Raw genomic sequence first — 14,148 nt, forward strand, 5'->3', positions numbered from 1 at the left:
GAGAAGGAAGGAACTGAAGGGACCGGTCGCGCACGTGTACTATTAAGGTACTCAGAGCTGAGCGGTAAGCTCTGCACATGCGCGACCAGTACGAATACTGCTGTAAAAATCTCTGAGCGAAGGCACAGGGACGCACCAACACCTAGAGTGGAGCACCTACAGGGACAGCTCTCGAAGAAGAGTGGAAGGAAAAGACTACCAGGGTGCTAGACATTACAGTGCCTCCACTTATTCTGGAAAACTGATCTGCTTTACCTTACAATGGTGTGTCCAGTCTACTGTCTTTCACGTCATACTCAGTTTTCTACAGAAGAGACAGTATCAAGGTACACACTTCCCTATTCTAGGCTTAAAAAGGACAAGCCTCGTGACAAACTCTGTTAAGACACTGAAAAGATTGTGTCACACATTACCCCAAATAGGATGCAACAGCAGTGGTCCATCTGCATCTCTGTTGGATTAACTACCTAAACACATGCAGTTGCTGTGACAGTCTAGGCAGAGCTCACACTGGAGTACACAGTCAGAAGATGGTGCTTGAAGACTATGAAGGGTTTCCTAAAAGATTCCACATTCCTACAGAAGCTGCTACCTTGCTGAAGACACTGACCCCATCAAATCTAGATTGGTGCAATTAAAATTCAAATCACTGAAATATCAGACACGAGAAAGTTAACTATAGTTTCTATAATTAACAAAAGTCTAAACCAAGCTTTTGGAACAACTGTACTTTATATAAATGATAAAGGTATATAAACTTTAAGTACTACAGACTATAGTGCTTGGGTTGAGGCAGTTACAAACATCTAATGGTACAAGCAGCAATTTAAAAAACTTGTTTTGTAACTTGAATCTACAGAACCTTTAGGATTGGAGATTTAAATCAATGTACACTGTATTCAGATTTTCACAGCTTTTACTTTCCTCCAGGGCCAACAGAGGAATAAAGACGACTTACATTGCAAATGGAATAATGCTAGTACAGAATAGCTGTCACCCTTCACCCATCAAAAATGGCAAGTAGCAGAAATGCTTCCAAAAACTATTTTCTAAATGAAAGTGCTGACCAAGCAGACCCCTGTACAGTTAGTTGGTGCTCTCAAAAACAACACTCATGTGGCATCACCATATTAAATCCTGTAACACTGTCAATTAAACTATAAATACGTATACAAATTTAAACTGCACACTGCCTAGATTTTTTATACACTTTCCAGTTTCACCACTGAATTCTCCAAATTGTGTTTTGCATCAAATGCAACCACCCATCTCCAAAGACAAAAATCCTCTCAGGAAAGCTACTTTTACAAAGAAGGCACACCTGTGCGCAACACTGTTAAATGAATTTAACTCACTTGCTGCAAAGAAGAATCCTGTGAAAAACCAGTTTCTTTAAAGTCAATTTCGTCATCGCTGGACGAATGAATGTGGCAGGTAGTAACCTAGACAAAAAAAGTTTAGACACCTATTTAATTAAACAAAAGGCTTTGTGTAAATTAGAATTATTATGCAAGGTCATTAATTTCATCACAAAAAGATGAACTAGAATATTTTTATCCCAGCAAACACACTATTTCAACTGTAAGGGCATATATTTCAGCCACTAAAATATCTCCCTGTCACCAGCCATTACATTAGTGGTTGACACCTTTGGGGAATAATTCCATCTTCAACATCTAGCAAAACTAACCCTAGAGTTACTTCAGTTAATGCTACTTAATAGGTCCAAACTGGCCAAATAGGACAACACTGGAGCAAAACTATATCTTACCATTTAGATACAATATGAAATTATTCCGATTAATTAGGAAGTTCTGCCATGAAGGTGTGCTTATTAACAATTCTACCAATTGGGTGCAGTAATCATCCACTGTGAATCAAAACACCTTTTACCTAGTTACAGCACTACACAGTTGAATAAGAACACTGTTTTTGAGGGTGGAAGCTGAATTTGCTTTCCACTGAAGCATTGGCCATTGCTGGAGTCAACCAGTGACTTGACTCCCCAGTGTCCAATATAGCAATTGTTATGTGCCCGTAAATTTGGAGACGATTTAACAAGGGGAAAAACACATTAAAAAACCCAAAATAAAAAACCCCACATTTTTACAGTTACACATCAGGGTCTTGAGTCTCAAAAGTGCTGAATGCCCACAACTCCTAATTAATTCTCAGCACCTAGTAACTTTACTAAGATCAGGCTTATAAATGCTTTCTATAAAAACTAAAACACTGTATAGAGCAGTTGTTTTCAACCTGTGGTCTGCGGACCCTTGGCAGTCCACAGACTGTGTCTAAGGGGCAGAGCCAAAACTAGGCATTTTAGTGCCTGGGGTGAGCAAGCAGATTTGCGCCCCCTGCAGTTTTTCATCATTTTTCCACCCCTGTGATTTTGCACCATGGGTGGCTACCCCGCTCTGGTTAAGGCCCTGCTAAGGGGTCAGAGAAAGGTGACTATGAAAATAAAGTTTCAGATCCAAGAAAAAGTATTCCATTTATCTGATCAAAGGTATGTGAATACCCCCACCTACAGGTCCAAACCCAGAAGTGTTGTCATTACTGTAGAAACCCACAGTTTAGCGCCCTGTGTCACACTGTCAAACGCTGTGCCGAGAACATGTAATGTTTATAGTTGAATTTTGTTCAATCAGTTTTCAGTCTGATTTTTACGGCAGGAGCCAACAGACCACAGGTTGAATTTCCAAAGGGGTCTGGCACCTTCATTCAAAATTTTTTAGGGGTCAGCAAATGAAAAAAGGTTGAAAACCACTGGCATAGAGGAAAGTGACCAATTCTTTTATTTGTTATTTTGAAACAAATTATCCACTTTCTAAAATAAATATGACAGCCTATACAACGAATACCTTTAACATTCAATTCATGCACAGCAAAAAATCAGTTTCACCCCCTAAAAACTATCCATAATCTGAGATCAAAGGAAGAATTCTAGAAGTGTAAAAGTAAAACAGCAAGATTTTTCTATTCAATGTTTTTGAATTCAGGGCACCGCAGGGGAATGAAATACTACTTATTTTAAGCAACTTAAGTAACCAAATGAATCCTTGGAACAATTCAACAGTAAACTGAAAATTACTTATAAATTATAGTGTGGATTGTGCATACAGTATATTTTTCACTTGAAAAATAGTTAAGCCTCAATTAGACATTATAATACGGAACGGAGTAAATCGTGTCATCTGATCTTGCTTTCTAGTCTACCAAAACCGTATGTTCAGGATTAAACACAATCCCAATCACTTTTGTTTCAACTTCAAGTTTCTTAAATTCGAACCAGTAAATCTGTAAACAGGTAACTAAAACATAGAAATAAAGTCAAACCAAAGTAAACACTTAAATCCTCAAGTCAAAATTCCAGCTAACCGAATGAGCTTGAAACCAATTTTAGGCATACCTGCAAGAAACAAACACTTCAGGATTCTTATCAAGCTCTTCATTTAACACAGACAATAGGCTCAAGTAAGTACTATATTAAAAGACCAGTATCTGAACTCTTTCTCTAGTAGTTATCAAAGACAATAGCAAAACAGTTTTTACAGTTTAAGAAGAAAAATTAAGAAGTTGTTAGTGTTGTTTACAAGTACCCACTGTGTATTCACTACCGGTTCTAATGTCTGTCTTCTTGAGATTTTTCATGTCTCATGAGTGGAGCAATTTACCATTAGGATACATGAGTTAATCTTTAAATGCATACCTTTTCTCCATAGAAATCTAGTATTAACAACCAATTTATTGAGCTAAAAAAGTCAGTATGTCCTACTAACAATCACTATCATTGTAAGACTAGGTTTGGAAGGATGAGATTTGTTTTTTTTTAAATCAGTAAATGTCAGTAAACTGCAATTTCACAACACAAACAAACCGATGAACAAATATTTCTATCCATCAAAATTTACAGATAGGCAAATTGGAGCTGAATTAAAGGACATTTATTTTTAATATTTAGATGTGATGGTGATATTTGTGTTCTAATGGTCAAGTTTCACCTTTTTGGAGCTCAGTATGTGTCATTAAATTCTCTGATCCCGCCTTTGTCCAACCCTTCCATAATTTACCAAAACTGTGAAAATTTAAAGAGAAAATTGGAAAAGAATGCTTAAAACCCATCGTTTTGCACAACTGTGCAAACTGAAATTGATAAAAAAAATTAGAAAAGCTTAAAAATATAGACCTTATCCACTACCCTGGCGGGAAAGGTACACACACTGGAGGGTAGGGATAGAGTCCAGAGTGACCTAGACAAATTGGAGGATTGGGCCAAAAGAAATCTGATGAGGTTCAAACAAGGACAAGTGTAGAGTCCTGCACTTAGGAAGGAAGAATCCCGCACACTGCTATAGGCTGGCGACCGACTGGCTAAGCGGCAGTTCTGCAGAAAAGGACCTGGGGATTACAGCAGATGAGAAGCTGGATGTGAGTCAAAAGTGTGCCCTTGTTGCCAAGAAGGTTAACAGCATATTGGGCTGTATTAGTAGGAGCATTGCCAGCAGATCGAGGGAAGTGATTATTCCCACCTATTCGGCACTGGTGAGGCCACACCTGGAGTACTGTGTCCAGTTTTGGGTCCCCCACTACAGAAAGGGTGTGGACAAATGGGAGAGAGTCCAGCAGAGGGCAATGAAAATGATTAGGGGACTGGGGCATATGATTTATGAGGAGAGGCTGAGAGAACTGGGCTTATTTAGTCTGCAGAAGAAAAGAGTGAGGGAAGATGTGATAGCTGCCTTCAGCTACCTGAAGGGGGGTTCCAAAGAGGATGGAGCTACGCTGCTCTCAGTGGTAGCAGATGACAGAACAAGGAGCAATGGTTTCAAGTTGCAGCGGGGGATGTCTAGGTTGGATATTAGGAAAAACTATTTCACTAGGAGGGTGGTGAAGCACTGGAATGGGTTACCTAGGGAGGTGGTGGAATCTCCATCCTTAGAGGTTTTCAAGGCCTGGCTTGACAAAGCCCTGGCTGGGATGATTTAGTTGGGGATTGGTCCTGCTTTGAGCAGGGGGTTGGACTAGATGACCTCTTGAGGTCTCTTCCAACCCTAATCTTCTAGGATTCTACAATACTATGATTCGAAAATTATTTTTAAAAAAAATCAAAACTGAACTCTGCCAAGCCTAAATAAGACATGAGTAAATCAGTACAACTACAGAAACTCTAAGTTACTCACTAGCCAATTTCCAACTTTTTTTTAAACCAACATAAAACACAAAAAAAGACCCCTTCATGCTGTATAAGACAGAGGCTGGGTTTGCTTTCCTTAACCATTTAAGATTTTCAAAATAAGAATTGTGTTAAAGGCCCCAAAGTAATAATGTAAGAAAGGCTTTTTATTTTTGATGGAAGGGATACCATAATCATGAAAAACTGGAGATCTTTATGATGATTAGTTATTTCAATGAACATCTAACAGCAAACCTGCTTAAAAGTGCTATTTTAATTACAGTTTATGTCAGATCAGTTAGTGTTCTTGGAGAGATCAGACCCCAATTTGTGAGACTTGCCATTGTCAGACTCAAGGGGATCTACTACAGAAGATCTAGGAGTCCTGCAATTAATTCAAGTTATTTGAACTGAACATGAGACAGTTCAGCATTAAACTCTGTTGGCATGACTCTGGCTGGAATTTTGTTGGGTATACAGTTTTAAAAGGAATAGGGCATATCTATAGCAAACAAAGTTAATAATCCAGTAGTCTACCTGGCCTAAAAATTTAGGATGACCTACAGAAAAAAAAACTTGTAAGAAAACCTACTGGAGGCCCAGACAGCACAACACTAGTAATCTATATTTTGGATTATTGTTTCTCAGATTAGGTTATTATTAATCGAGGCAGGTTGTTTTACCCCAGGATCAACAAAAAGCTTTTCTCAAACAAAGAAACTTAATTGTTCCACACATTTACCTAAACCATGCAACATTTCTAAATGTCAGGAGGCTATGAAGATTATAACTTGGATCAGAATCACACTGCAGACCCGTGGGTCATTTCCAATAAGGGTTTAGACCCCAAAAATTCATGTTTCTTCCCCAGTAGGATGCACTGTTTTCTTGAATAAATATCCAATGCAGTTCTGACCAGTACCCATTACAGATATCAGAAAACCCCATGAATTCGTTGTTTTGATGCCTTTGTTAGGCAACTCTAGGGTTCTGTATTATTTTTATTTCATACACTGCCTTCTGCTGTGAATCTTGCATTGTTGTACTCTCACCTGAAAATTTTAATAAATTAAGAACAATCTTTATTCATTTTTTGGTCCAAATTCGTGATGTATCATTGCCACTTAGTGAACCCACAAATAAACCAGTGATTCTTGGAGAAATTTTTAAAAACAATTATAATGAGGCCCAAGTAGGCAACCACCTCAGTTTAAAAAAAAAAAAGAAGAAGAAGTTTGTCCTATTTTGAATTGAGGGCCTTGACTGCTATTACACAGACACTCTGACTTTAAGTATTACAAACAGAAAATGCTGCCTCTGTGTAAGACTATTTCTGCACCTCACAATTAGAGGTGTTTAGCCTTTAGAAGGCCAATGTAATCTCTGAATCACTCCGTGCAAAACAGAATAGTCATGACAGGACTCTAATCAAGACAAAATTGTATTTCTTCATTAAAAGTGAGGTAGGTATTTGTGTGCATCATTCAATGATGCAGGAAGCAGTTTCACTTTAACTGTACGTAGGTTTGCTTACATACTGTATATGAAAAACCCCAGCTTCAGCAATTTTATAGTCTCAATTTTTCAAGCAGTTTTGGACTTGCAAAGACCCCAAAGTGACATCTTTCTGTTGGGTGGTACTTTAAGAGTGAGGTGCAATACAATATGAGCCCAACTGCAAATACCCTTGCAAAACCATATTAAATTGCCAATAAGGCAGCCATATTTGCAAAGGAAGCCAGGGAGGTGCCAATTCCACAGTGCAGCTACTTGAGAGGTTTGTTGACATTCTGTCTTAGAAGCATGATGGCCAAAAAGGCTGCAGTGCAACTGTATCCTTGACACATGGGAAAGGAACAGGATGCCCTTATAACAGCAGTAACTTTTCAAACTTCATCTTACAAAACCTACTAGATCCACTGTGTTCCTTTTGTTAGTTTCTCCTAAGGAGTTTGTACAGAACGTCTCCCATCGCTCCCTGACATCATCTGGAAGCTCTAGAGTAAAATGGAGGAAAAAAGTTTTAGTACCAATGTCACTCAAGGCAGTTAGTTTTCACTCTCTTCACAGCTCCCAAAGTTAAACTTGCAAAAATCATTGCAGAAAATGCTATACTACACATACAATTGCAAATTCTCAGGCACTGGTTATGCTAACAAGGTGTGGTTTTCAGGCAGACATTGCCAGTCTATTAGATGACAATCTCAATGGCTCACTGGTGCAGTAAACCTGTAACTGTACATGAGTATAAGGAATGTGGGAGTAACCTCGAGCACGTGAGGACTTGGGGAAGATTAACACTGCAAGAAACAACACAAGGGACAGCTGAGACTGAGAAGGCCTATGCTGGAGAGATTATTCTAGAAGTACCTTTGTAAATAAGACATTCTCCAGAAAGAAGATGCTTGACTCTGCGTAGTTTTCATTAGGGCAAGCCACCAATGTTCCCTCTAATTTTTCCCACACATGCAGAATGAATTTTGTTATATGCACCAATATGGAGGTGATATGTGACACATCACCTCCATATTGGTGCACATAACAAAATTCACATGGTGGGGGTGGGGGGTTCGGAGTGTGGGAGGGGGTTCAGGGCTGGGGCAGTGGGTTGGGGTGAAAAGGTGTGAGGGCTCCAACTGGGGGTGCAGGCTTTGGGATGGGGCTGGAAATGAGGGGCTCAGGGCTGGGGCAGGGTTGGAGTGGCGGGGTATGAGGGCTCTGGGGTGGGACAGGGGATGAGGGGTTTGGGGTGCAGGATGCCCTGGAGTTACAGCAGGGAGAGAGGATTCCCCCCAGCTCTCTCGGCAGCAGGTTGGGGGGGGCCAGGCACCTGTCCCCCGGCCATAGCAGGTCGGGGGGGGCCAGGCTAGGTGGGGGCCAGGCACCTCTCCCCGGCTGTGGCCAGGTTTGGGGAGAGGCACCTGAACCCTGGCCGCAGCAGGTCCGGGCCAAGGCTGGGTTTCCTGAGCACCTGCACAGTGCTGAATAGGCTGCTGCGAGGCCACGTAGCTTACAGGGAATTTAGCAGGCAACCCCCACTCACATTTATTTGAAGCAGCCATGGCACTGCCTCACTAAGTTTGGGGAGAGCAAGTCATATTTAAGAGTATCCTAATTTAATAGGTTACCTGGACTTACACAAAAAGTAAGAAATTGCTTCTTTCCCTTGGACAAACAGCTTTTGGAAAGAAAGCCCCTATTAAAAGCTGCCGTTTAAATTCCTAGCATGATTTAATTCTACAAATCCAACTAACAGAAAAGGTGAAACAAACCTGCGGAAGTTTAATATTACCTTTAATAAGCTGCTGTACTAGTGTGCTGTTTGGCCCCTTATCAGTACTGTGCACAATACAGTTAGCTATCCTTGTTAAATGACCCATATAACCATGCCGCCTTCCTCCTTCAGCCCTGAAAAAGAGAAGTTCAGATGTTCATCTTCCCAAACAGCTAGCTGTTGAAGTATTTTGTAGTTATGGAATGCTAAGCCTATAATTCCAAGGAAGCAACACAAAGTTATACCAGACAAGCGAGGAAGCAAAGTACTTTAAATACTCGTAAGGAGAATAAGTGGTGTATACTTCAAACCAAAACTTTTTTTTGGCTGCTAAAACACTGAGAGCAACTCCCTCTCTGAACTGTATTTAAAATGCATAAAGCTATCCATAAAGAAAGAAAAGCATGCTTCGTCATCAAGTCAGTCTCCCGCTTCTACATACTTTTGAGGGAAGTTAGTATGCTCAGCATAAGAGTGAAAATCAATTTAATATTAGATCCAATCTGCTAACAGGTTTGAAGAACCTACCTCACTTAGGACGTTCAGACACCTTTCCTGAAAACTAACACTTTTCACTTAATACTTCAAAATATTCCAGAAGGGGAGTTTTGAGCCTCTAACAGTGATAAGACAATTCATTAATTCAGGCTACAATAAAATATTCCTGGATTTTGTAAATTCTGTCTCAGGGCTAGTCTAAAACAAAGTCTAACAAACGTCTACCAGATTATTTGGGACTGTAGTTTGAGAATGGCATTCAGGACATTACTAGAAATTCCTAGGTCTTTGTCCAAAGTGTTCTGCTACCAAGGCTAACATGCCTGACAAGGAACTGGAAATAGCAGCTCCCAGAATGGCACCTTGTAGGGCTGAAGGACAACAGTTAAGACTAGCTAGAGCTGACCTAGCCTTGAGAAACTGAAAGTGAGAGAAACATCTAGATCTGAGCTGCACTGCCAAACACCAGCAGCTGGTTGCAGGACAGGAATATCTGTCCTCAGCCTGGTCAATCTTGAAGTTGAAGAAAAGCAGGATTGGGTTAAGGAACCACTTGCCTGGTTGGGTGGGCGGGCAGGCAGGCAGGCATACAGTCTGCTGTTCAAATGAACTTCTCAGTTATAAAAGCAACTAGATGGGCAGCTCAAGAGAAAGAAAACTTAGCATCCATATCTTGCACAAAGAGCTTGTCTACACAGGGACACTAAGGAAAATTAATCCAAATTAACTAAAGGTATTAAAATGGATTAGTTAAAATGCATTAAACTCATGTGGAAACTCATGGAGAATTAAAGTGACCTTAATTCAGTTTTGTTTAAAGAATTAAGGACTGTGCCACAATGCACACTATGGAGGTGTGTGTGAACTGCAAAGTACACCAAAATGTTATGCTCTAACTGCCCCACATGGACACTGCTGGCACAAACTAAAAGATACATAGTTCACATTAACATAGCCCTGTTTGAAAGACTGCATTAAACTCGTGTGGACACACATTCAGAAATGAAGTGGCCTTAATTCAAAATAGCTTAATGCAGGGATTCTCAAACTATGGGTTGGGACCCCAAAGTGGGTCGCAACCCCATTTTAATATTAGCTTATTAAGAGTTACTTTTATCGAAGTCTCTAATAGTTGCCCTTCCTTGATATCATGAATCAAACCTGATTATAGTGAATATTTCACCTTCCCAACCCACAATAAGAACCAAGACTAGATGTTCTCGTAAGTCTTTTAGCTACAATTCAATCCAATTTTAAAACTAATTTGGTCTTGCTTTTAAAGTTAATTGATTAAAGCACTGAGATCCACATGGAGTGTTGTCAGTTACTATATTTAGAGAGGCAAGACAAGCCCATCAATGGAGAAAAACAGCCATCAAGCAGAACCTCCTTGAGCAATTACTTTCTGATGGGGAAGCAAAGGGAAGCCACAGGAGCGGTCATGCAACCCTTCCTAGCAGTACGTTTTGGGTGCCCAGGGCAGCCGGCAGAGAGGTAAATCACTGTGGAGCAGGACGTGGAACCGAGGAAGACTCGGCTGGTGACTCCTAACATGTGCAGGCTCAGCTGCTAGTCCGGGCTAGGCTAGGGAGGAAGGGACTTCCTCTTCCCCTGCACAGCATCCGGGGGAAGGTCAGGCCTACCCCCCCCCCCAACCCTCCCTCAAACTTCTTTCCCAGCTGCAGGGAGCTCTGCAAACCTGTGCCCTATTTCCCCCTACTTCCTGCACCCATCGCTCCTCAGCTGCAGGGGGAAGGAACTCTGTACAGGGAGCTGCTTCCCATTCGCCCTACCCTTGTGCATCCAGACCCCCTCATACCCAGACCCTCCTGCCGAGCCTCACCCCACCACCCCCTGCACTCAGAACCCTCCAGATGAGCCCCACTCCCCCTGCACCTGGACCACCCTGAGCCACCCACACTCAGATCTCCACCCCACTAAGCCCGAACCTGTTGCACCTCAATCCCTCCCCGCCCACTGAGCCCCACTCCCTGAGCATCTGGACCTCACCCCTCCCCCCCCCCCCCCCCGCCAATGAGCCTCCCACACCAAGAACCCGCCGAGCTTCAACCACCGTCACCTGGATCCCCTGCAGCATCCCATTACTATTGCACCCAGAACACCCCCTACGCATCCAGATCCCCTCCGCACCCCGACACCCAACTGAGCATAGAGGGGCAGGGCTCTGGGGTGTTTCTGGGGCAGGCACCGTCCTTGCATTGTGTCAGGACTGGGTGCAGCCTCACCGCTGAGTCCGTGTCTGGGATGGGGTGGAGGGGGAGCTGCACAGTGATTTCCCACTTCTGTGCAGCCAGTGACCTGTGCTCCCCAATGCCATGCTGGAGCCTCCACATTTATTTGACAAATAAAATTTGAAGAATTTTGCAGTGTTTTAAAATATCATGCACATAATTTTAATTTTTTTGGAGCAGAATTTTTAATATTTTGGCACAGAATGCCCTCACAAGTAAACATTGTTTGGCTTATTGTTTTACCTCCCCCTTTCTAGCTGGTGCTCTATAAATCCTACATGAGTGATTGTTCCTTCTGTGATGTCTGCTCAGGGTTTAGAAATTTTTTTTGTTTTTTTTTTGGGGGGGGGGGGCACGGGCGGGTTAGTAATTAAAAAGACTGAAGGCCTGAAGTGAGTGACTGCTTTTTTGTTTATTACCATTTCCTCCCTCTCCCTCACTCCTACAGTACACCTGTCAGCCTAAAACATTTATAAGTTAGCATAACAGATGACTTGTTATCCTTAACTGTCTATATATGAGGCAGAGAAATGACCAGCAGTTTCTCTCCCCATTTAAATCATGGTCTATTTTGGCAGTTAGAGGTACTACTTCCTATTGTGGCTTTGGAAGTATTTGGATATCACAGAAATGGGCATGGTATGAAAACCTATGTAATAGCTGGTCTCTTTCATTTTTGTCTATACCAAGAAGAGAGGCAGACTCCACAGGACCAGAGCATTTGACCAGGAATAAAAACAGTGAAAGGAGAAAAAAATATGGATTCAACAGCAGAAAATGAGAGACTATATTCTATTATAAAGACAAAAAGATTGTAAAAGTTAAAGAACCATGCCAAGAACAGCCTCTCAGTAGTTTTGCTTTATAGTACATCCCCTCCCCCAAAACAACTCATGTGAAGTTTAGATTGTAAGCTCTTGAAGGTCCTTGTCCAAAAAGTGTCAGGCATAATTTTTGTGCTATTTAAATATTGTGTAATATTAGTTTGTGACCTGTCAAGTAATGTAAATCTCACATTAGGCTCCCAAATTTTAATAATCCTTAGAAAAAATGTACTAAGGAACAAAACAAACAAACTTGGATTCTTTAGTTACATTTACTACAGTGTGCAAGAGGAGTTAAAGATGGGTCTGTATATTTCTTACAAATAGGAGTCACTTCCATGCGTTCCAAGTTCTTTACTGTAGTAGGTTACCAGCCACAGCTATCAAGCTGCTATATGGAAGTCAGAGAACTGGCCTGTGTTCTAAACACTGGTTCATCTTTGAGAACGTCTGCACATCTTTTAATGGGAGCTTGAGGTTAGTAGATCTGTAGGGAGTCATTTTCTATACTTCTTCCTCATGAGAGTTCAGTGTCAACAACACTGTCCAACAAAGCACACCAAGATCTTTGCAGAATTACTGTTAAACTGTATCATGCTCTGGTTTTAGATGTGAATTTTTATGGGCTACTTTTCCCATTTAACCTGACTTTTTACAATTTCTGCAGTTACTGTCAATAATTTAAGATCCTTTTCCCACAACACACAATTCTTGTTTCAATATTGCTCTTTTCATTTCAATTACATGGAAGGTAATAGGAGGTCCACACATGGCCCAACCTGTTTAAAAAACAGACCACAAAGGCCCTTTTGCTAACAGGATCTCCTTAGGTCAGCAGAGTGAGCAGCGATCCCCCCCCCCCAAGGTTTGTACTAGTCAAGCTATACAGAGAATGAAAAGTTACTTAGCTTGTACAAAGAAAAGGAGTACTTGTGGCACCCTAGAGACTAACCAATTTATTTGAGCATAAGGTTTCGTGAGCTACAGCTCACTTCATTGGATGCATCTGATGAAGTGAACTGTAGCTCACGAAAGCTTATGCTCAAATAAATTGGTTAGTCTTTAAGGTGCCACAAGTACTCCTTTTCTTTTTGCGAATACAGACTAACACGGCTGCTACTCTGAAACCTTAGCTTGTACAGTAACTCAGTTCTTCAAAATATGGATCTCTACCTGTATTCCACTGCTGGTATGCATGCGCTCCATGAGTCAAACACCAGAAGATTCTTGCCAGCTGCATCCATTGATCTGTGCTTGTGCCCTTTTCCTTCTCGTGCCATGAACTGAGAGCATAAGTGGTGGTACAGACCAACCACTTCTACCACAAATAGCCCTAAGGTTTCACAGAGCGGAAGGAGGGCAGTTGCGGAACACAGATAGGAACCGCACACCTTGAAGAACTCCAATATATATACACAAGGTAGGTAACATTCCTTCAAGTAAAGGTCTGTGTGTGTAATTCCTGTGGATGACTAACAAGCTTTACTGATTGAGGAGGAGGGGTGAAGGAGATCTGCTGCACCACCGATCAGAGGACTGCTCTGCTGAAGGAGCTTGCACCAGGATGTAATGTCTTGTAAAGGTGCTAACAGAGCCTCACATAGTCGGTTTACAGGTTTTGAGGAATGTCTTGAAGTGAACCTACTGATGCAGCCTCAGCTTTAGCGGACTGAGTCCTCACACGATGGTGGAGAAAGAGCATCATTAACTCAAAGGACGACGCAGCCCAAAATCCATTTGGAAAGGGTTAGAGGAGATTACTTCCCCTCTCTTACATTCCACAAAGGATTTAAATAGCATTTTATCCTTTGTAGGTAGAAAGCCAAGGTCCAACAGATGTCCAGAGTGAAGTCTCCTATCCTTCACTGGTGCCATGAGGCTTTGGAAAGAAAATAGATAAGTGAATATTCTGATTTAGATGGAACTCAGATTACCTTGGAGGTGAATTTTTGATGTAAGCTCAGTGAAATGTTGTCTCTGTAGAAGAAAGTGTAAGGCAGATCAGCCATGAGAACCCCCAGCTTATCTACTCCTCTGGCGGAGGTGATATCAACCAGAAAAGCAACCTTCATCGACAGATGAACATGATGCCAAGGGTTCAAACAGTCTTTGTTAATGCTGACA

The 14,148-nt window shown here is 41.5% G+C and overlaps 1 protein-coding gene across 12 annotated transcripts in view; it reads right to left on the bottom strand.

Moving 5' to 3' along the window:
• The window catches only part of PPP6R3 (protein phosphatase 6 regulatory subunit 3), a 138,600-nt gene that overhangs the window by 35,107 nt on the left and 89,345 nt on the right, over window positions 1-14,148 (bottom strand). For all 12 annotated transcript variants that reach the window (XM_048855292.2, XM_048855303.2, XM_075129297.1 and 9 more), the window contains 3 exons: window positions 8,469-8,584; window positions 7,088-7,173; window positions 1,356-1,442 (listed from right to left, as the gene is read on the bottom strand). In XM_048855292.2, coding sequence (XP_048711249.2) covers window positions 1,356-1,442; window positions 7,088-7,173; window positions 8,469-8,584 — 289 coding nt within the window. The remainder of the gene's footprint in view (window positions 1-1,355; window positions 1,443-7,087; window positions 7,174-8,468; window positions 8,585-14,148) is intronic.

The sequence above is a fragment of the Caretta caretta genome, chromosome 6 (genome assembly GCF_965140235.1).
Source record: "Caretta caretta isolate rCarCar2 chromosome 6, rCarCar1.hap1, whole genome shotgun sequence".
In the NCBI taxonomy this organism is placed as follows: Eukaryota; Metazoa; Chordata; order Testudines; family Cheloniidae; genus Caretta; species Caretta caretta.